The 24,959-nt window shown below is 43.3% G+C and overlaps 1 protein-coding gene across 2 annotated transcripts in view; it reads right to left on the reverse strand.

The window, feature by feature from the left end:
* ADCY8 (adenylate cyclase 8) overlaps window positions 1–24,959 on the reverse strand; it is a 437,831-nt gene that overhangs the window by 237,137 nt on the left and 175,735 nt on the right. For both annotated transcript variants that reach the window (XM_077493354.1, XM_077493353.1), the window contains exons 3-4: window positions 15,836–15,966; window positions 390–501 (exon numbers count right to left, since the gene is read on the reverse strand). In XM_077493354.1, coding sequence (XP_077349480.1) covers window positions 390–501; window positions 15,836–15,966 — 243 coding nt within the window. The remainder of the gene's footprint in view (window positions 1–389; window positions 502–15,835; window positions 15,967–24,959) is intronic.

The raw sequence follows: 24,959 nt of genomic DNA on the forward strand, positions 1-24,959 counted from the left end.
TACAAACATTACAATTTGTGAATCAATAAATTTAAAGACTGAACAATTCTGAAACAATACATAAAATACAAAAAAATGCCAATAAATAAAAATATAAATCCTGTATAATAATAATAATAATAATAATAACAATAATGATAATAATAATAAAAGTGGATTCAATCTCATCTTATAGTACCTACGGTATATTTCACACATTACAATGTGTGAATCAATAAATGTAAAGACTGAGCAATTCTAAAACAATACATAAAATACAATGCCAATAATAAAAAATAAAAAATAAATGTGACCCCCCCCCCCAATCTGATTCCAGGATGCAATTATATAACGTAATAGCCAACAATCAAGAATCAGCAGACTTAGAACCCTGATATGATTGGACTCACATGAGCTAGGCGATCAAACCTCGCAAAGAGTTCATTCAACATTCGGACTAATTCTTGTGCTGATAAGGTAGTGGACAGATTGGTGAATCCTTTGACATCTGCAAAAAGTATGCTACAAAGAAAACAAAAAAAATGTGATTAAATTATAGCTCATGGACACTGACAACATAATATGACAGTAAGCCAATACAATGTAGTTAATTGAAATATATATATATACGGTATATATATATATATATATAAATAAATATATATAGTAGCTCACTAAAGTGAGTACACCCCTCACATTTTTGTAATTATTTTATTACATCTTTTCATGTGACAAATCTAGATCTATTTATTTAAATTTATCTCACTATCTATCTATCTATCAAGATCTATTTATTTATCAATCTATCTCTCTATCTAGATCTAGCAATCTTGATCTAACTATGTAGATTTAATCTATTTGTCTATCTAGATCTATCTATCTATAAATATTGGGACACCTGCCATTACATGCACATGAACTTTAACCAGTTCCCGACAGGCACACGACGATGTACGTCGGCAAAATGGCACGGGCAGGCAAACTGGCGTACAGGTACATCCAGTTGAAATTGCCACCACGCCATCGCATGCACGCCAGCGGCGGCACACGTGCGTGCTGGTCGGGTCGCGGGTCGCGCAGACTCGATCGCCACGGGGATACCTGCGATTGTCTCACGGGGAGGCTGAACGGGGTGATGCCAATGTAAACAGCATCTCCCCGTTCTGCCTAGCAACAAGTGAAACTGATCTCTGCTCCCTGTGATTGGAGCAGAGATCAGTGTTCACTAACACACAGCCACGCCCCCCACAGTTAGTAACACACCCCTAGGACACATTTAACCCCAACACTGCCACCCCCTGGTTAACCCCTTCACTGCCAGTGTCATTTACACAGGAATCAGTGCATTTGTATATTGCTGATTGCTGTATAAATGACAATGGTCCCAAAAATGTGTCAAAAATGTCTGATGTGTCCGCCATAATGTCGCAGTTACAATAAAAATCGCTGATCACCGCCATTACTTGTAAAAAAAAAAATTATTAATAAAAATGCCATAAAACTATCCCCTATTTTGTAAACACTATAAATTTTGCGCAAACCAACCAATAATCGCTTATTGCGATTTTTTTTTACCAAAAATATGTAGAAGAATACGTAACGGCCTAAACTGAGGGAAAAAACGTTTTTTTATATATTTTTGGGGGATATTTATTATAGCAAAAAGTAAAAAAGAATGCGTTTTTTTCGAAAAATTGTTGCTCTTTTTTTGTTTATAGCGCAAAATACCACCAAAAGAAATCTCTATTTGTGGGAAAAAAAGGACGTCAATTTTGTTTGGGAGCCACGTCGCACAACCAATTGTCAGTTAAAGCGACGCAGTGCATAAATCTACATAAATCTATCTATCTATCTAGACCTATCTATCTATCTACATAAATCTTTCTATCTATCTATCTACATAAATCTATCTATCTAGATCTATCTATCATTATCTATCTAGATCTATCTATCTATCTATCTATCTAGATCTATCTATCTATCTATCTGTCTATCTATCTATCTACATAAATCTATCTATCTATCTACATAAATCTATCTATCTAGATCTATCTATCTATCTATATAAATCTGTCTATCTAGATCTATCTATCTATCTATCTATCTATCTATCTATCTACATAAATCTATCTGTCTATCTATCTACATAAATCTATCTATCTAGATCTATCTATCTATCTATCTATCTATCTATCTATATAAATCTGTCTATCTATCTATCTATCTACATAAATCTATCTATCTAGATCTATCTATCTATGTATATAAATCTGTCTATCTAGATCTATCTATCTATCTATCTATCTACATAAATCTATCTATCTAGATCTATCTATCATTATCTATCTAGAGCTAGATCTATCTATATCTATATATCTATCTACATCTATCTATCTACATTTATCTATCTATATACATCTATCTATCTATCTATCTAGATCTATCTATCATTATCTATCTAGATCTATCTATATCTATATCTATCCCTATCTATCTATCATTATCTATCTATCTATCTATCTATCTACATAAATCTATCTATCTAGATCTATTTATCTATATAAATCTGTCTATCTAGATCTATCTATCTGTCTATCTACATAAATCTATCTATCTACATCTATCTATCTATCTATATAAATCTATCTATCTATCTATATAAATCTATCTATTTATCTATCTATCTAGATCTATCTATCTAGATCTTTCTATCTATCTATCTTATTATTATTATTAATAAATAATCCCCACTCCTCTTATATAGAATAGCAGTGTATCCATGATGTCATAATGCGGCTGATTTGGACATAGTTACATCTCGCTGTGATCGCGCCGGCCGGAATTACATGAATTCTGGGACTGATCCACATATTTATTGGAGTGTGCAGATGGAATAATTATTCTTGTTATGAAACCAACACTAGCGTGCATCCAGCACATTAAATCAATCATTGATTGATAGGTTATGATAATGGCCACATTGGCTTCAATAAGGAAGAAAAAAAAACAAAAAAAAAACAGCTTAAATCAAAGCATGCCACGTATAGCTTACCAATCAGGCCCGTTGCTGGGTTCTGTTTTATTAGACCTCTATGGAAAACCATCTTTCCGCTGTGTAATAAATCTATCACATATGTTGTGTAGAGAACATAATCCTCTGGAAGGTTCATTTACAATTATTATTTAATGTTTGAAATGCTTTCTTTTATTCTGAGCACAGATTGAAGAAATATAAATGAATGCAGTCACTGTATGAATTCACTATAACATAATTAAGGCTCCATTCACACTTCTCTGTGTGTGTGTTTTTGTATGCGGCTGCACATGGTTTATTGTATGCATGGAGGTTTGTCCTTAAGAAAGAGCTATCATTAAATTGTAATTTTTGTTTTAATTTATTTAACTCCCTAGTGGATGAAGTGAGTATAGCACACTTTCTGATTGGTGGCCCTGTTGTCTCCTAAACACACCTCTATATGCTGAATGCAGCTATATCCCCATTCACTTGCGACCACCGACTGTGCCAAGGAGTATCATTCCTGCCATGGCTGCAAAGCAGAGCAGTACATTTACACCCCCAGGTGCTTCTAAAGGGGGAGTGGTTGAGGGGTGGGTTTTACTGCCCTCCAATGTAACGAGCCCTTAGGAGGCATGCAAGGCTATTTTACTTGCTTCAATATGCACTTTTTATTATCCTCTGTCAGGGCTGGGCTCAGCCCTTCCTTCTCTGAGCTAGCCACTCAGCTGTCAGTTAATTGCCAGCTCCTATCTCTCTCCACAGGTACTCAGCTGTTGATGATATAATGCTCGTTAGTCCTGCCTACTTAAGCCACCCAGCCTAGAGGATCTCTGCCTTCGCCTTGGTCAACATCACAGAAACTATCTCCTGCAATTCTGTTCAAGACTTGCTTTGCTGACATCCCTTCTGGCTCCAGATCCTGCTTGCTGTTCCACTACATTGGTCCCTGACTTCTGGCTTGGCTGACTATCCGTTCCGATAACTGAACTTTGCTTATGTATTGACAACGTTTGTTATTTTTACTTTTATTATTAAACAAGTATGTTTTAACTGTATTATCTAAAGGTGTGATGCGCTAATTTCCAACCATACATATAAAACAATAGTGAATGAATAAACTAAACCTTCTAAATAGACAACCGCTTCATACGGTGCAGATATAAATGCAAAGAAAAAATTATTATTTATACAATATTTAAAAGTGCAAAACGTGCATAAATATAGCTAAAAGTGATCCAGTGCATGATGTATTATAAAGTATATAAAAATAGCTCCAAAGTGGCTAGGTGCATATGTTATGCTAAACACATCAACAATGCATAAACGCAGGTATAATGTAAAGATACCGTAAAAAAAAAAAAAAAAACTGTTTATACCAAAAAGTGACAAAAATGATATGCAAAGAAAACCAAATCTGCGTGGTTAAAGTGAAGCACATTAAAGTGTCCCATACATAGTCAGATAGTGTGACTAAATAAACACACTAAATTAAAGTGCAACGTGCTGAGCCAACAATCCTTCTGTGGTGGTTCGTGCAAGTGATGCTAATAAAATGCAATTACCTCAACGCTGTGAGGTAAACAGCGAAATGAGTACAGGGCAACCAGGTAGACCAGGGCGATCACAGGGATGGCTATATAGCAGGTTCTTAGAGATTCATCCAGCTTCCTTGTGTGTAATATAAGGTGCACTCAAAGAAATAGATCAAAAGAGGGCTGCCATAGTGTAGTATTTAAAACATGTCATGTTTATTTAAAAGGCTAAATACTACTCACAAACGAAGCTTTAAAACAATGCACGAACATTACAGCAGCAGACCGGATATGGACGTCACTTCCGGGTTCCTACGCGTTACGTCGTGTAGACTTCAACTGGGACGACGTAACGCGTAGGAACCCGGAAGTGACGTCCATATCCGGTCTGCTGCTGTAATATTCGTGCATTGTTTTAAAGTTATGCACGTTTTGCACTTTTAAATATTGTATAAATAATAATTTTTTCTTCGCATTTATATCTGCACCGTATGAAGCGTTTGTCTATTTAGAAGGTTTAGTTTATTCATTCACTATTGTTTTATATGTATGGTTGGAAATTTTTGGGGAGGGTGCAGCTGCAAACAAACTGAAAAAATATTAATTCGCTTTTCTAACACAGCTGAGCTTTTTTGATGCCTATTAGAGCCTACGGCTCTAATTAGATGCTTAAAAAAAATGCCACTGTAATTCAGGCGCCCGGCACCCAAAAAGGGACCAGGCACCTGAATAGGGGGTGACAGCGGCAGCCATAGATAGATTCATTCAATGCATGAGTCTATCTATTAGTGCTAGAGGGGTGGCTGGAGAGAAGGGGCGGCCTTATGGACGCACCGCCACTGCCACCGGAACAATTCTGACGCTTCCCTCATACAGTATATGTAAAAATCTGTTTGTTTGTTTTTGCTAGAAAATTACTTAGAACCCCCAAACATTATATATATTTTTTAGCAGAGGCCCTAGAGAATAAAATGGCGGTTGTTGCAATTTTTTAGGTCACCTGGTATCTGTGCAGCAATTTTTCCAACACAAGTTTTTTTGGGGGAAAAAACACTTTAACCACTTGGGTACCGCGCTATTGCCGAATGACGGCATTAGCGCGGACCTAGATTGCCGGGACTACGTCTATTGACGTCGTCCCGGTTACGAGCGGCCTGCGCGCCCCCTGAGGGGCGCGCGCGGCGCGCTCTGTGATCGGCGAGTCCGTGAGACTCGCCTGATCACGATCCGTGTAAGGGGTCGATCCCGACCCCTTATCACGTGATCAGCTGTCAGCCAATGACAGCTGATCATGTGATAAAACGGAGCCGGTAATCGGCTAGTATTCCTCCTCGCGCTGACAGCGCGAGGAGAAAAAAAAAAAGCCGATCGCCGGCGGCCGTGTTCGGGACATCAGTCCCGATCACGGCCAGCAATTCCAGCGGACACCTGCCCCCTGCCAGTGCCCACCTGCCACCCGCAGTGCCATCCTGAAATAAAGTAAGTGCCCCCCTGTCAGTGCCACCCAGCAGTGCCCATAGTGCCCACAGTGCCACCCAGCAGTGCCCACAGTGCCACCCAGCAGTGCCCACAGTGCCACCCACAGTGCCACCCAGCAGTGCCACCCACAGTGCCACCCAAAATCTGCCTCAAAGGTGCTGCACCCCAGTGCCGCCCATCAGTGCCCAGCGGTGCCGCCCATCAGTGCCCAGCAGTGCCGCCCATCAGTGCCCAGCAGTGCCACCTATCAGAGCCACCTATCAGTGCCACCTATCAGTGCCCATCAGTCCCATCTATCTGTGGTACCTATCAGTGCCCATCCGTGCCACCCATCTGTGCCACTTATCCGTGCCACCCATCCGTGCCATCTTTGCCCATCAGTGCCGCCTTATCTGTGCCCATCGGTGCCGCCTTATCTGTGCCTATTAGTGCCGCCTTAACTATGCCTATCAGTGCCCACCAGTGCAGCCTATCAGTGCCCACCAATGCAGCCCATCAGTGCCCACCAATGCAGCCCATCAGTGCCCACCAATGCAGCCTATCAGTGCCGCCTAATCAGCGCACTTCAATGAAGAAAAATGACCCGTTTGCAACATTTTATAACAAACTATTAAAACATGATTTTTTTTTTTTTTTTTTTTTGCATCTTTTTTTGTTTGTTTAGCAAAAAATAAAACTCCGAGCTGTAACTAAATACCACCAAAAGAAAGCTCTATTTGTGGGAAAAAAATGATAAAAATTTCATTTGGGTACAGTGTTGTATGACTGCGTAATTGTCACTCAAAGTGCATCAGCGCTGAAAGCTGAAAATTGGTCTGGGACTGAGGGGGGTTTAAGTGCCCAGTAAGCAAGTGGTTAATGAACTAAAAAACAAAACAAAACACAATCTATACTCCAATATTGTAAAATATGAAAGATGATGTTATGCTGAGTAAATAGATACCTACATATCATGGCTTAAATTTACGAATGCTCGTGGAATGGTGCAAAACGACGGTACTTAAAAATCTCCATAGGCGACAATTTGAGGCTGGGTTCACACTATTGTGTCTTCTGGTCCTTTTCAGATCCAAATTCAGCCAAAAACTGGTGAACAGGGATGCACTGGACACCTGCTGCGAGCCACTTAGTTCGGAGATGTGAACCAGCCTAAAAACGTTCTACAGGTTACCAATTTAGAGTTACAGAGGAGATCTAGTTGTAGAATTATTGCTCTCGCTCTGACGTTCTCTACAGCGATACCTCACATGTGTGGTGCGAACAGCGTTCACATATGTGGTACGTGACCTACGTATGCGTTTACCACCTTTAGGCCCCTTTCACACTGAGGCAGAGGGCTTTCACACTGGAGCGGTGCGCTGGCAGGATGGTAAAAAAAAGTCCGGTAACCACTGGAAAGCGACAGGACGCGGGGGGAAGGCGACCCCTCCTGCCACTTCTACAAGTCATCCAGTGGCTAATCAGCTACTCGGATCACTTTTAGCAGTTAGAGAATCACCAGCTGCAAAAAAAAAAAAAAAACGGGGGTTATGGAATATTGCTGCAGCCATAACCCCAGTATTCCACCTCCATCATTTTACTATGGCTCGGTTGGGAAGTGGTTAATGTGTTATGGCATGAATTAACGTGCATTGTGTTAAGCACTAGGGTCGTCGGTTCGAATCCCAACCACGGCACTGGCTGCGTGGAAGTTTGTATGTTCTTCCTGTGCCTGCATGAGTTTACTCCCACACTCCAAAGACATTCTTGTAGATTAAATGGCTCCTCTCTGAATTGTGCCCTAATATGTGTATGAATTAGGGACCTTAGATTGTAAGCTCCTTGCAGGCAGGGCCTGACGTGGATGTACAATATACATTGCTTGGTAACACAAATTGCTAATCAGCCAATCACGTGGCAGCAACTCAATGCATTTAGGCATCTAGAGGTAGCAAAGACGACTTGCTGCAGTTCAGACCGAGCATCAGAATGGGGAAGAAAGGGGATTTAAGTGACTTTGAACGTGGCATGGTTGTTGGTGCCAGACGGGCTGAGCCTGAGTATTTCAAAAACTGCTGGTCTACTGGGATTTCCACATAACCATCTCTCGGGTTTACAGTAAAGAGAAAATATCCAGTGAGCGGTATTTGTGTGGAGAAATATGCCTTCTTGACGTCAGAGGAGAATGGGCAGACTGGTTCCAGATGATAGAAAGGCAACAGTAATGCCCTGTACACATGATAGGAATTTCCGACAACAAATGCTGGATGTGAGCTTGTTGTCGGAAAGTCCAACCGTGTGTATGCTCCATTGAACATTTGTTGTCGGAATTTCCGCCCACGAATGTTTGAGAGCAGGTTCTCAAATTTTCCGAACAACAAAACTTGTTGTTGGAAATTCCGATCGTCTGTACCCAAGTCTGATGCACATGATCAAGCAGAAGAGCAGCACTGGTTATTGAACTTCATTTTTCTCGGCTCGTTGTACGTCACCGCATTCTTGATGTTCGGAATTTCCGACAACATTTGTGTGAACGTGTGTATACAAGACAAGTTTGAGCCTTTGGAAAAAAATCCACGGTTTTGTCCTTGGAAAATCCTATCGTGTGTATAGGGCATTACTCACATAACCCCTCGTTACAATCAAGGTGTGCAGAATACCATCTCTGAAGGCTCAACACATCAAACCTTGAAGCAGATAGGCTACAGCAGCAGAAAACCACACAGGGTGCCACTCCTGTCAGCTAAGAACAGGAAACTGAGGCTACAATTGGCAAAGGCTCACCAAAATTGGACAATTGAAGATTGGAAAAACATTGCCTGGTCTGATGAGTCTCGATTTCAGTTGAGACATTCAGATGGTCGGGTCAGAATTTGGTGTAAACAACATGAAAGCATGGATCCATCCTGCCTTGTATCACCGGTTCAGGCTGGTGGTGGTGGTGTAATGGTGTGGGGGATTTCTTGGCACACTTTGGGCCCCTTAGTACCAACTGAGCATCATTTAAACACCACGGCCTACCTGAGTATTGTTGCTGACCATGTCCATCCCTTTATGACTACAGTGTACCTGTCTTCTGATGGCTCCTTCCAGCAGGATAATGCACCATGTCACAAAGCTCCAATCATCTCACCACTGGACAATGAGGTCCCTGTCCTCCAATGGTCTCCACACTCACCAGATCTCAATCCAATGGAGCACCTTTGGGATGTGGTGGAATGGATCTGCAGCAACTGTTTGATGCTATCATGTCACTATGGAGCAAAATCTCTGAGGAACGTTTCCAACACCTTGTTGAATCTATTCCATGAAGAATTAAGGCCGTTCTGAAGGCAAAAGAGGGTCCAACCCGATACTAGCAAGGTGTACCTAATAAAGTGGCCGGAGAGTGTATATGCCTTAGGCTCTGCTATACAATGCCCCGGGGTGCTATTCACAATGAATGTTACCCCAATGCACCGCACACAGGGCAGCTCTTTTGCATTAACGCACGCGTTTCACAATGTGACGCCACAACGCAAAAAATGCAAATGGGCCCCAAGGGATTACTACATCAGGGCAAGGAGCAATGGAGACCCAGACAGATCTCATATCATCAGTCCGATCGGCCGCAGATGATTTCTGATAGGCTACTAGAGGTTCCTGCAACTTTCCCCGCTGCCCTTTGCTTAAATGAGGCAGTGAAGGGTTAACGGGATCTGTAATGACGATATATAAAAATAGACTGTTATTTCATGTGTGCCGCTTTCCAATAACTGAACTGAACGCACAATCCTTTTACATTCCCATCTGTTTCTGCACCAGCCAGGACAGCATAAAAAAAAGCCTGTTTTCAGGGGCTGGGATTTAACTGTGAAATCAAGCGGCTTATCCACCACATATATATAATGCCGCTTTACTGTCCGTCCATCAGAGCTGGGGGTCTGCGGGTTCCACCGAGGGACGCACTGATACTGATGGCAATGCAAAGCTCTCGGATATATTATGTAATGCGTCTAGTAAAATAAGCGTTTAAAGTGGAACTATGGGCAACATCAAACATGATGATGATACACTATATTACCAAAAGTATTGGGACACCTGCCTTTACGCGCACATGACCTTTAATGGCATCCCAGTCTTTGTCCGTAGGGTTCAATATTGAGGTGGCCCACCCTTTGCAGCTATAACAGCTTCAACCCTTCTGGGGAGGCTGTCCACAATGTTTAGGAGTGTGTCTATGGGAATGTTTGACCATTCTTCCAGAAGCGCATTTGTGAGGTCAGGCACTGATGTTGCATGAGAAGGCCTGGCTCGCAGTCTCCACTCTAATTCATCCCAAAGGTGTTCTATCGGGTTAAGATCAGGTCTCTGTGCGGGCAGAGTCCTGACCTCAACCCGATAGAACACCTTTGGGATGAATTAGAGTGGCAACTGCGAGCCAGGCCTTCTCATGCAACATCAGTGCCTGACCTCACAAATGCGCTTCTGGAAGAATGGTCAAACATTCCCATAGACACACTCCTAAACCTTGTGGACAGCCTTCCCAGAAGAGTTGAAGCTGTTATAGCTGCAAAGGGTGAGCCAACTCAATATTGAACCCTACGGCCTAAGACTGGGATGCCATTAAAGTTCATGTGCAAAAGAGATCATGGAGACCTGATCCATCTACTGTGGAGATACCCAAAACGACACCCCTACTGGAAGGAAGTGGTGGACACCATAAACAGGATATATATGATCTCTATGCCTACAAATCCAAAACACTGCTTACTTAATGTTCTAGAGGAATTTGAATGGGAATAGTGCGTCAGGGTCGCAGTTACCAGAACTCTACTTTTGGCACACAAGCTGATAATGAAACATTGGAAGTAGGAGGAGCCCCCATAGTTAAGGAATTGATTAATGCAGTGGGAGCAAGGCTCCAAAAATAAAAGGTTGAGAAACTCTGGGGCCTGTGGCTGGATGTACCGGAACTTGCCCCGGTGGACCTGGTCATGGGTAGGCTGCTAGGTATGAATGCTGGGTGAGACAAATTGATAAAATACTGGATCAGGGAACCAGGGTAATACAATACAAGTAATGCCCCGTACACACATGAGTGGAATATCCGTTGGAAAAATCTTGGGTGGTTCTTCTAACGGAATGCACACACACGGTCCCACAAAAGCTCTCTGAACTTTCAACCGTCAAGAACCCGGTGACGTACAACACTACGACGAGCCGAGAAAATTAAGTTCAATGCTTCCGAGCATGCATCGAATTGTTTCTGAGCATGCGTAGGAATTTTGCGAGTTGGAATTGGTACAGACAATCTGAACTTTTTCCGACCAAAAAATTTGGAACCTGCTCTCAATCTTTTGCTGGCGGGAATTCCACCAGCAAAAGTCCGATGGAGCCTACACACGGTCGGAATTTCCGACCAAAACCTCACATTGGACTTGCTGGCGGAACTTCCGATCATGTGTACGGGGCATAAGCCCTGGGAAGGAAAAGACCCGGTTGACAGGGATATATTTCTATTGAATCATGCCTAAGATATTGCTATACACTAATGCCCCGTACACACGATCGGACATTGATCGGACATTCCGACAACAAAATCCATTTTTTCCAACGGATGTTGGCTCAAACTTGTCTTGCATACACACGGTTGCACAAAGTTGGTCGGAAATTTCAAACGTCAAGAACGCGGTGACGTACAACACGTACTACGAGCCAAGAGAAATGAAGTTCAATAGTCAGTGTGGCTCTTCTGCTTGATTCCGAGCATGCGTGGAACTTTGCGTGTCGGAATTGTGTACACACGAACGGAATTTCCGACAACGGATTTTGTTCTCTGAAAATTTGAGATCCAGGTCTCAATTTTGTGTGACGGAAATTCCGATGGAGCCTACACGCGGTCAGAATTTCCAACAAAAAGCTCCCATCTAAACATTTTCCGTCTGAAAATCCGACCGTGTGTACAGGGCATTAGACTACAAAGTAATTAAGTTTACTATGTCTTGTAATGCAGCGTACACACGATCAGAATTCTCCATCATAAAACCATCATAGCTTTTTCCGACGGAATTCCGCTCAAGCGCGACTTGCATACACACGGTCACACAAAAGTTTGCTGAACATTCGACCGTCAAGAACGCGGTGACGTACAACACTACGACGAGCCGAGAAAATTAAGTTCAATGCTTCCGAGCATGTGTCGAATTGTTTCCGAGCATACGTAGGAATTTTGCGTGTCGGAATTTCTACAGACGATCTGAATTTCCGATCAAAACTTTTTCCGTTGGAAAAATTGAGAACATGCTCTCAATCTTTTGCTGGTGGAAATTCGGCCAGCAAAATTCCGATGGAGCATACATGCGGTCGCATTTTCCGATGAAAAACTCTCATCGGTCTTTTGCTGGGTGAATTTCCGATTGTGTGTACGCAGCATTATAGATTGTGAAGCCTCGGTATGTATGTATATGTTTAATATGGATAAAAAAAAAAAAAAGGTCATGTGCAAGTAAAGGCAGGCATCCCAATATTTTTGGTAATATAGTGTATGATGAAGGTGGTCACTAGCATTAAAGTGGACCTGTCATTTAATGTTCATCCGTTTGCATCCTCCCATTCACACCAGCGGGCGTGCATTAGGCTCCATAAAGCCAGTGCACTTACATGCTGGTGTGTGATGAGTAGGGGGCGCAGGTTGCTAAAAGGTTTCTTTTTTATTTTATGACATTTCTTTTGTATTATAATATCCCTATACAGGATTTATATAGCGCCAACAATTTGCCCATCACTTTACAAAATAAAGGGAGACAGTACAATTTGGATCATTATAAAATCATTATTTTTTTTATTTTTTTTTGTTTTTTATTTGACAGCAATAGCAGCATTTTTGTATAGTCTCCCTAAATTAAAAAAAATATATATATATTTTTATTTTTTTAGACAAACGTGTTAAGAGTGGCATTCCTTTTAAAGACCCAGCCTGAAAATCATACACGACTGGCAATATTTTAAAATGATTTCCAGAAACACTTTGCGGTATAATTGGTGCATTCATCTGATCTCACATGAGATCGTCTTCTGAGGATTGCTAATTGCTGGAAACCCCACTGAAAACCAGTTTATTCAATTGGAATATTAACAATATTTTGCTCTTTAGAAGCTTGTCTTTGATCAATACCGACTTGAAAAGTGTAGAAGCAAAACACAACTGAGAATTAATTCTCACATGAAAAAAAAAAAAGAAGAAGAAGACATTTCCCGGTACTTGTTCAATCCTGAAATCCAAGGACACCGCCAGGGACAAATCTACAAACCCAAAGGACTGGAACCGAAATTCAAGAACAGCTTGATGTGACCATGCTCTGGTGACGTCATTCAAAAAACAAATAAGCCAGAAGGAAAATATTTAAAAGGGAATTATTATATTCGGAAGCTGCCATTGCATATTTGCTTTTGAAAATGCTAGCATGACTGGCTGTTTCTGGCCTCAATAAGGTCGCTGACCCAAAACAAGTGAGCAGATCATGAAAACCAGCATGAGGCTGATAGAGGTCACCTGCACGCTTGTAAGACAATAGGTTACATTGTACTGAAGACAGAGGATTAGCATGACACCCAGGCAGGTAACATTCTCAGAAGGAGAACTTGGCAATCAGTATAGGTCTCAGGTGTTTTTTTTAGAAATGGAATGAATGAGATGATGTCCACATGCAGGCAAAGGAGGTTGAAGCGATTGTAAAATCTGAATCTCTGAGATCTTTTCCTGGGAATCCAGCAGCTGCAATCCTCTAAATGTTGGGAATCCAGAGAGGGAAAAGAAGAAGAAACTCTAGACCAATGATTCTCAACCAGGGTTCCTCCAGAGGTTGCTAGGGGTTCCTTCAGCATTGGGCAATGTCTGCCTCTCAGATAAGTTCCCACTCACACCATTGATCTTTTTAGCTATCTGTAAGGAGGTAATTCTTCCCAATGACCACAAGTGTAAGGACCATTCCTCCAAATGACCACAAGTGTAAGGACCATTCGTCCCACTGACCACAAGTGTAAGGACCATTCGCCCCAATGACCACAAGTGTAAGGACCATTCGTCCCACTGACCACAAGTGTAAGGACCATTCGTCCCACTGACCACAAGTGTAAGGACCATTCGTCCCAATGACCACAAGTGTAAGGACCATTCGTCCCACTGACCACAAGTGTAAGGACCATTCGTCCCAATGACCACAAGTGTAAGGACCATTCGTCCCAATGACCACAAGTGTAAGGACCATTCGTCCCACTGACCACAAGTGTAAGGACCATTCTTCCCACTGACCACAAGTGTAAGGACCATTCGTCCCAATGACCACAAGTGTAAGGACCATTCGTCCCAATGACCACAAGTGTAAGGACCATTCGTCCCAATGACCACAAGTGTAAGGACCATTCGTCCCAATGACCACAAGTGTAAGGACCATTCGTCCCAATGACCACAAGTGTAAGGACCATTCGTCCCAATGACCACAAGTGTAAGGACCATTCGTCCCAATGACCACAATTATAAGGATCATTCGTCCCACTGATCAGAAGTGTAAGGACCATTCGTCCCAATGACCACAAGTGTAAGGACCATTCGTCCCAATGACCACAAGTGTAGGGACCATTCGTCCCAATGACCACAAGTGTAAGGACCATTCGTCCCAATGACCACAAGTGTAAGGACCATTCGTCCCACTGACCATCACACTAATATATCAGAAGTGGTAAATTTCTAGTTTTTAGCAGGGGTTCCCCTGAGACCGGAGAACTATTTCAAGAGTTCCTCTGTGTTGAAAAGGTTGAGAAAGGCTGCTCTAGACAGAGGGATGAGTGTCACCCGTCCTACACCACACACCGCTGACATGCTGAACCTGATTATTACCGGCTGGTAACATAGTAACCGGGACTCACCGGAGGATTCCATCATCCACCATTAGAATTAATGGAACACCCCCGGGGGGGGGGGAGCGCAACAGTGACAGAGCACAAGGATCAGAACATCATAATCAGGTCTTGTCTATTAACATCAACTATCTACAAGTATTGGGACGCCTGCCTTTACATGCACATGACCTAATGGCATCCCAGTCTTAAAGAGGAAGTAAACCCTTCCAAACAACTTGGACCTATAGGTAAGCCTAGATTAAGGCTTACCTGTAGGTCCAAGCAATATCTCCTAAACCTATATGGTTTAGGAGATATTTGCCCGAAAATGGGCACCGCTGTCTACGGCGCATGCACCGTAGACAGCGGCGCGCAGGCGCACTAAATGCGGCAAATCCAAGAATGGATTTGCCTAATTTGTCGACTCCCGTGCGCATGCGCGGGAGTGACGTCATCGCGGCTTCGCCGTATGGCAGCAGCGGAGCTGCGAGACGCGACTCCCGTGCGCATGCGCGGGAGTGACGTCATCGCGGCTGCGCCGCTGTGATTCGTCGGAGCTGCGAGACGCCACCAGCAACATGGATGCGGCGGACTACAGGGGACAGCGGCGACTTCGCTGGCTCCTGTGTCAGGTAAGTGACACATAATGAGCTACTATGCGATGCATAGTAGTCCATTATGCTTTACCTTTGCAGGGAAAAAAAGAGGAAGTTAACCCATCAGGGTTTACTTCCTCTTTAAGTAAGCAGTGTTTTGGATTTGTAGGCATAGAGATCTGAAATATCCTGTTTATGGTGTCCACCACTCCCTTCCAGTAAGGGTTTCGTTTTGGGTATTTCATTTACCTAATTTAAATGGAAACAAGTTTTTTTTTTTTTTAGTAAAGAAGGTAAAAAAAAAAAAATCTAAAAATTCATCTTTAGGTGGAGCATCTGTTGCAGGGTGAGGAGGTCGTACGTTCTCTTACCTGACATTTTCATAGCGATGAATGTAAATCTTGTGAAACTGGTGCTGCAGATGTTCGTCTTCTACATTGGTCATGTCGTTGATCATTTCAAGTACAACAAATCGAGGTAATACAGAGAGGACAAGCCTTTCCTAAAAGACACAATAAAAATGACAAATAATAATAATAATAAAAAAAAAATACACAAATAAAAATTAATAAAAAGTTAATGCCCCCTGCCCCTATCTACATTTACATACGAGTACAAACAAGCGGCACGTGCCCCCGATGTGTGAAAACAATGGTTGTGCCACACACATATCACAGCAAATGTTGGAATGTTAGAAGTCATCATTCTTGGGCCATTGTTCACTGCTAACTATAAACTGATTAGCAAAAAGGGCTTTTAACCCCTTTGGGAATGAGCTATAGCCAAATGATGGCTGCAGTGTGGTCGCACTTTGCTGGGCTGCCATCATATGACGTGCTCCCATGCTTGCCCTGCCTACGTTCGCGGCACGCATCGGCAGTGATCTGTGATCGCTGCTTCCTTCGGGCTCAGCTGATCACAGATCGGGGTAAAGAGCCAGTCACGGAGGTTCTTTACCACATGAGATCACAGATGTAAACAGGATTTGCCGATTATCGGCAATCCTCCCCTCATGCTGACAGCACGTGAGGAGAGGAGAGCATAAAAAACGGCAAATCCACACGGGGGACATCTGCCATGACAATCAGGGCACTGATTACCCACCAGTGCTCAAAATCTGTGCCGACCAGTGCTGACAATCAATGCCCATCAGTGATGCCTGTCAGTGCCAATCAGTGGTGCCTATCAGTGCTGCCTATCATTGCCGCATCATCAGTGCAGCATCATCAGTGCCTTTGCATCAGTGCCTTTGCATCAGTGCCCACAAGTGCTGCTAATCAGTGCCCATCAGAGCTGACAAACAATGCCCATCTGTTATGCCTGTCAGTGCCAATCAGTGGTACCTATCATTGCTGCCCATCAGTGCCACATATCAGTGCAGCATCATCAATGCCTTCGCATCAGTGTCCACAAGTGCTGCCAATCAGTGCCCACCAGTGCTGACAATCAATGCCCGTCAGTGACAATCAGTGCCAATCAGTGCCACATATCATTGCCGCCTATCAATGCTCATCAGTGCTGCCGTATCAGTGCACATTAGTGCCCCTTACAGTGAAGCCTATCAGTGATGCATATCAGTGCAGCCTCATCATTGCCGCTTTTTCAGTGCACATCAGTGGCGCCTATCAGTGCCCATCAGTGTAGCCTCATCAGCGCCCATCAGCGAAGGAGAAAAATTACTTATTTAGAAAAAATTGATAACATAAACTAACAAAAACACTTTTTTTAAAAAAGTTTCAGTTATTTTTAATTTGTGAATTATGTAAACCTGGGTTGGGGCATAGAGCTTAAAGGATCCAAAGCGTCTTCGGAGGTACGGAACCATACCTCCCAACTTTCAAATTTGAGAATGAGGCACACTTGAGGAAGGAAAATACCTGCAGCGTGGTAAGAGCGCAGTGGCATAAAACGGGTGTGGCCAAACATCACAGTCAGAGGGGATTAAAAGGCATGGGTAAACAAAACCCAGGTTTTGGATATGTGCTGGGGGGAGCTTTGGAGAGGGAGAGGACTTGTGCTAGAAGGTGGGATGGAGGGGGTGTTAGATACGTGCTGGGGGGGGGGGGGGGGTTAGGAGAGGAGACCACTTCTGTGAGAAGGTGGGTTTGGGGATCAGATATGTCCTGGGGGTGTTTTGGGAGGGGAGGTCAGATATGTGCTTTTGTGCAATTTTGGGAAGGGAGTGGACTTGTGCTAAAATGTGGGGTGGGGGGGCAGATATGTGATGGGGGGCACTTTGGAGGGGAGAGGGCTTGTGCTAGAATGTGGGGCGGGGGGTCAGATATGTACTGGGGAGCACTTTGAGAAGTGGGTAGCCTTATGCTAGAAGGTGGGTGGGCAGATAGGTGGGGGGGGTTCTTTGGGAGGGGAGTGGACTTGTGCTAGAAGGTGGGATGAGGGGGGTTACAAATCCAACCCCCCTCTAGAAGAAGTCTTCTCCACTTTAAAAGCACCCTCTCCTCCCAGCACATACCATCTTATTACCCTCCCCCCACACCCCTAAATCACTCCTCCAAGTGTACAGTGTTTTTATGTTCTTCCGGCATTGGGCTCCAGGACTTTGCGGGACACTGGGATATACTTGAAATCTTGAGACAGTCCCGGCGAATTCGGGACAGTTGGGAGGTATGCGGAACCTTGCCTATTGGAGATAGGAGGTCTCATCCAGGGGGACAGAGGGGCCCCAGCCAGGAGTCAAAATACAGGAGGTCTCAACCAGGGGTCAGAGGTGCCCCGGCCAGGAGACAGGAGTTTTCTTCCAAGAAGTCAGCTGGGATCCTGTTGGAGTGTCAGGGGAACCCTTATCCAAAAGCCAGGAGTGGGCCGTGCAGCAGGCGACTTAATGCTAAGTGAGCCACACGAACTGGTAGAGCTGAGAAATAAAGTTAGTGGGACTGGTAAGAAGAGCAACGGTGCTGCTGAAATGGGAGCCAGGTAGCTTGGTATTTTTAGTTGAATGCTTCTGTTGATGTGGAAGAACCCCTGCATGGGTAACTGATGTCTGTGTGAACTTTCTCTTCTCCTTTCCAATAAAAGTGGGCTGCCACACCCTAAAATACAGTTTGGACTGGTGCAACTTGCTAGAAAATGCATCTGCCACATAAGTAGACATGTAGAAATTCTGACAAATTTTTTGCTATTCAGAAATTTGGCTGTACCTGAATTTCCAAATTACAATAGTAATGAATTTAAACAATTTAAACAAAGCCAAAATAACGAAACTAAAATCCCAAATGTAATTTAGAATTGAAATAGTTTTCTAATCAAATTTTAATTTCAAAAGAGAATAAAATAGAACAGAAAGAATATAAAATAATAGAATATAAATTAAAAGAATAGAATAGAATAGAGTAAAACAGAACAGAATATAAAATAAAAGAATAGAAAAAAATAGAATATAAAATAAAGGGATACAATAGAAAAAAAGGATTAGAATAGAACATAAAAGACTAGAATAGAATGGAATAGAGAAAAACAAAACAAAATAGAATATACTATAAAAGGACAGATTCAAATAGAACGGAAAATAAAGGACTAGGATAAGAATAAAATAGAAAGACTATAACCATCTTCTGAAATTTGAATTTCAAATAGAATAAATTTGAATTAATTAATAAACAATAGAATAGAATAGAAGGACGTGCGGTTCGTTTAGTTCCGAATTGAATTTTGGATGAATTTTTCCTTTTTTGAAAATTCAGATTAAAATAGAAAGAATATAAAATGTTTCCAAAATTCTTTTTTCTAATAGAATAAATTCTAATTTGAATAAAATAGAAAATAATATATTAGAAAAGAAAAGCAAATAAAAGAACAGAATAGAATAGAAAAAAATAGAATAGAATATAAACGTTTTCCAAAATTCCAATTTCTAATAGAAAAAAATCTAATTTGAATAGAATAGAACATAATAGATTAGAAAAGAAAAACAAATAAAAGAACAGAATAGAATAGAATAGAAAAAATCAATATAATAAAATAAAATAGAAAGAATATAAACTTTTTCCAAAATTCTATTTTCTAATAGAAAAAATTCTAATTCGAATTGAATAGAAAAGAATAGATTAGAAAATAAAAGCAAATAAAAGAACAGAATAGAATAGAAAAAAAAACAATACAATAGGATAAAATAGAAAGAATATAACCATCTTCCAAAATTTGAGTTTGAAAAGAATAAATTTGCTTTTGTAATGGAATTCGAATTGATTCGAATTTTTCTGAATTTGGTCGAGATGAGTTCAATTCGAGTGAATTTAGAAAATTTGAATCGAATCAAACTCAAAACAAAAAAAAACAAAACTAATTCTGAATAATAATAATTGAAACAAACTAAACTAATGTGTGTAAATAACGAATCAAAACAGAACAAAAATGTTTTCATTCTGCACATGTCTACAGACATGGGTATAATCACCCCAACAACACAACACATATGTGCGAAAATTGTAAAAATTGCTGCGGTCCTCAAGTGTATGAAGACGCAGTTCACCATAAAGCTCGGTACTGTATATATATATATATATATATATATATATATATATATATATATATATATATATATATGTAGCACCGGCTCCTGTGTTTTTCAAATTTAAGGTTACACCTGAACTGCAGTTTGGTTTGGGTACAGTTGTCTAAATTGGGACCTCGGCATCAGTCTGACTGGACTATGGGATGTTCAGCCTGGCCACAGGGGGCACGGTCTCTTCTGGCAGGCTTGGAACTATGGTCTGGTTGGGTGCTTAAGTTACTCTCTCTCGGAGTCCGCCCAGTGGGAGTGGCGCTCTTGCTGTGCTTTCTGGGAGAGGGTATTTAAGATGTGGACGTCACGTGGTTCGGGGTTCCGGTCCAGAAGGATGTACTGACTTCATGGTCCTTGTCCTCCTGACCAGCCCCCAGGAAGGCTATGGCCTGGGGTACGGATCCACCTGATCTTGTTGTCTTGGGGCTGGCTAGCCCGAGGCAAGGAAACTAAAGGAGGATTCTGAGGTGTTTGGGTGCCATCTCCGGTTTGGGAGAGACCCAATGACTTCACGCTATCCAGGGGAGGACTCTTTAGAAGAAGACCACGTACGGGTTGGTTTCTTAGCAAGAGCCTGGAGGAGCTGAAGTACCCAAGAGAATCCAGTCTTGTGGATATCGCCAAGCTGGCTGAAAGATCCAGGTATCCTACGAGTGTTCTACAAGTTTAGTTTTCCTACGTGTTCTACAACAACGTCTGTGGCAGAGGCTTATCCTTGTATGCTCTACAACAACGTCTGTGGCAGAGACTCGTTCCTGAGTAATCAGTTTGTTGGCTGCTAGACCTTGTGACAGAGGGACTGTCCAACTTGAGTGAACATCCAGCTGCAAATGGCTATTCTCTGGATGCAGTCAAAGTAAGCAAGTTCTTCAATATTGACTTTGACACTTATGCCGCGTACACACGGTCAGACTATCCGGCGGACTTAGTCTGGCAGACAAACCGCCGTAAAGTCCGCCGGACTGTCTGAACGAGTGGACCTGCCCACACACGGGACTTTTCCGGCGGACTAGGTCTGGCGGACATAGTCAGACGGACTATCCGCCGTACTTTTGAAATGAACGGACTTGCCCACACACAGAGGAAAGTCCGTTCATTTTGAGAGCGGCTCCAGGTAGCCGGGACTAGTGAAGGAACGCGTCGCTGGCACCGTCACCTGGTATGGACTTAAAGGGGAAGCCCTACGCTGAAAAAACTGCGTGGGGGTTCCCCCCTAGGTCCATATCAGACCCTTATCCGAGCACGCTACCCAGCCAGTCAGGAAAGGGGGTGGGAGCGAGCGAGCGCCCCCACCTCCTGAGCCGTACCAGGCCGTGTGCCCTCAACATGGGGGGGTGCTTTGGGGAGGCCCCCCCACCCCAAAACACCTTGTCCCCATGTTGATGAGGACAAGGGCCTCTTCCTGACAACCCTGGACGTTGGTTGTTGGGGTCTGCAGGTGGGGGGCTTATCGGAATCCGAGGGCCCCCTTTAATAAGGGGGCCCCCAGATACCGGCCCCCTACCCTATGTGAATGAGTATGGGATACAATGTACCCATTGACCTGGTGAAAAAAATGTAAAAAAAAAAAAAACACCATACAAGGGTTTAAAATAGTTTATTGCATAGCTCCGGGGGTCTTCTTCCGTTTTGGGGGGTCTTCTCGCCGGACTCCTCCACTATCTTCTGCTAGCTCTTTTACTAGCGGAGGAGCCCGGCTTTATATGGACCTTGGGGGGGACCCCAGGACATTTTTTCGGCGAAGAGCTTCCCCTTTAAGTACATACCATCCATACCAGGCGACGGGGCCAGTGCGCCGGCGACATTGACTTCCTGCGCTAGTTCCGTCTACCTGGAGCCGCGTTCAAAATGAACGGACTTTTCTCCGTGTGCGGAAAAGTCCGTTCATTTCAAAAGTAACGGCGGACTAGCACACAGACGGCCGGATTGTCCGCTGGACTCGCAGTCCGGCGGACAATTTTTGAGTCAAAACTACTTTCTAAGTCCGCCGGACTTTTGGGAAAAAAAAGTCAGCCGGAGCCCACACACGGGCGGATTGTCTGATCGCGTGTACGCGGCATAAGAGTACCTCAACTTCCTTTCCAACCCTCTGATCCCTTTTTAAGAGACTGTTCATTGTCTACGTTTTTGCAAATAAAATCCATTTAAGTGGATCTGTGGTCAGTCTCTCAAGTTACGGGGCCACCTACCACGGGAACCCCTAGACGTGAAGTGAGGAAAAAGAAGGTGACGGTAAGCCCAATCTAACCAGCAGCTCCTTCAGGGGTTAGTGATATATATATATATATATATATATATATATATATATATATATATGCGTTGTGGTGCCCTGCGCTGCATTGGGCCGCGCACAGCTGCGATTCAGTGCCCGTCGCCGCAACGCACAAAGCGTGAATGGGCCCGTCGGGTTTCCCGTGCCTTCACCGATCGGTTTCCGGCATTCCTTCGCCTTCCAGAGAACAGAAACCTGTTTATGACACAAGACTTTTTTACACTTTCCTTCATCTTTGGTCGCTCAACAACTCAGCGAGAATAATGATTGTTAGATTGCCTGGGGAAGTGCGCGACCCCCGACGCTCGTGGAGTAAATGACTACAGTGAGAAGGAAGCCCATTTATTTTCTGCACTGGGAATAACGTCACTGGGAAGGAAGGTGATGGCAGGAAAATAGGTTTCAGCGATGAGAAGAAGAAAAAAAAATGCTCAGCACTACAGCGGGGGATTATTATACTGCCATGCTGCGCCATTATCCATATCCATGTGATTCATTACCCTGCATTAACTATTCAATAATGGTCGCCCGGAGCAGCGTCCTCCATTCACCCAAAAATGTGCGACTGAGAATTGTTAAAGCTGAACTCCAGGCAAGCAGCTAAATGCATACATAAGATCCATATAGGAGAGCTGCCCTGCCTGCCGGTGGATTGGAGGATTTGTATTCCTGTCCATCCGGTCCTGAGATTTACACAGCTCTGTCACACAGCCCAGCCTTATCTGGCAGGTCAAGAAACCTGATTCTTGTTCTCTGCTGTTTAGTAAAAATGACAGGTCCTGTCCCTCCCACCAGTCTGTAACTGGACAGGGAATACAAAAACTGCAGACTAAAGAGCTCATCTCTTTGTCACCCTGCTCTCTTCTCCTATCAACATTTTGTTTCATTGGGAGGAATAATGCCCCATTGTTGGTGTCATTGGAAGGAACTGTGCCCCATCATTGGTGTCATTGGAAGGAACTGTGCCCCATCATGGGTGTCATTGGTATGAATTGTGCCCCATCGTTTGTGTTATTGGGAGGAATAGTGCCCCATTGTTGTTATCATTTGGGAGGAATAGTGCCCCACTGTATCATTGGGGGGGAACTGTGCCCCATCATTGGTGTCATTGGAAGGAACATTTCCCTTAATGTCAGGAGTAGGAGGGTAGGAGTTGTGCCCCATCGATTGTTTCATTGGGAGGAATTGTGACCCATTGTTGGTGTCATTGGACCCCATTGTGAGAGGAATTGTGCCCCATCACTGGTGTTATTGATATGAATTATGTCCAATCGTTTGTGTTATTGTGAGGAATAGTGCCCCATTGTTGGTATCATTGGGAGGACTAGTGCCCCATGGTTGGCGTCATTGGTGGAATTGTGCCCCATCACTGATGTCATTGGAAGGAATTGTGCCCCATCATTCGCGTCATTGCACCCCATTGTTGATGTCATTGGGAGGAACCTTTCCCTTATCAATGGAGTCATTGGTAGGAGTTGTGCCCCATATTTTCTTTCATTGGGAGGAATGGTGCCCCATTGTTGGTGTCATTGGGAGGAACTGTGCCCCATTGTTGGTGTCATTAGGAGGAATTGTGCCCCATCATTGGAGTCATTGGTAGGAGTTGTGCCCCATCTTTTGTTTCATTGGGAGGAATTGTGCCCCATTGTTGGTGTCATTGGGAGGAACTGTGCCCCATTGTTGGTGTCATTGGAAGGAATTGTGCCCCATCGTTTGTGCTATTGGGAGGAAAAGTGCTCCATCGTTGGTATCGTTGGGAGGACTAGTGACCCATTGTTGGTATCATTGGTGAAATTGTGCCCCATCACTGATGTCATTGGAAGGAATTGTGCCCCATCATTGGTGTCATTGCACCCCATTGTCGATGTCATTCAAAGGAACCTTTCCCTTATCATTGGAGTCATTGGTAGGAGTTGTGCCCCATCTTTTGTTACATTGGGAGGAATAATGCCCCATTGTTGGTGTCATTGGACGGAACTGTGCCCCATCATTGGTATGAACTGCACCCCATCGTTTCTGTTATTGGGAGGAATAGTGTCCCATTGTTGGTATCATTGGGAGAACTAGTACCCTATTGTTGGTATCATTGGGGGGAATTGTGCCCTATCACTGGTGTCATTGGAAGGAACCGTGCCCCATCATTGGTGTCATTGGAAGGCACATTTCCCTTATCGTTAGGAGTAGGAGGGTAGGGGTTGTGCCCCATCGTTTGTTTCATTGGGAGGAATTGTGTCCCATTGTTGGTGTCATTGGAACTAACTGTGCCCCATCATTGGTGTCATTGGTATGAATTGTGCCCCATTGTTTGTGTTATTGGGAGGAATAGTGCCCCATTGTTTGTGTTATTGGGAGGAATAGTGCACCATTGTTGGTATCATTGGGAGGAATAGTAACCCATTGTTGGTATCATTGAGGGGGAATTGTGTCCCATTGTTGGTGTCATTGGAAGGAACTGTGCCCCATTGTTGGTGTAATTGGGAGGAATCGTGCCCCATTGTTTGTGCCATTGGGAGGAATTGTGCCCCATCATTGGTGTCATTAGAAGGAATTATGCCCCATCCTTGAGAAAGGACGTATGAACAAGAGGGGGCTGGCACAGTGACAGAGGGGCACACGGGGGGAATCAGAAGCAGGCAGAACAGAGATGGGGATCAGCGTGAGGGAAGCGATTATAGGATTAATGCCCTGTGTCTGTGTCTCT

This window comes from Lithobates pipiens, unplaced genomic scaffold, assembly GCF_037356315.1.
Source record: "Lithobates pipiens isolate NorthernLeopardFrog02 unplaced genomic scaffold, aLitPip1_a1.2 Scaffold_19, whole genome shotgun sequence".
Classification (NCBI taxonomy): Eukaryota; Metazoa; Chordata; class Amphibia; order Anura; family Ranidae; genus Lithobates; species Lithobates pipiens.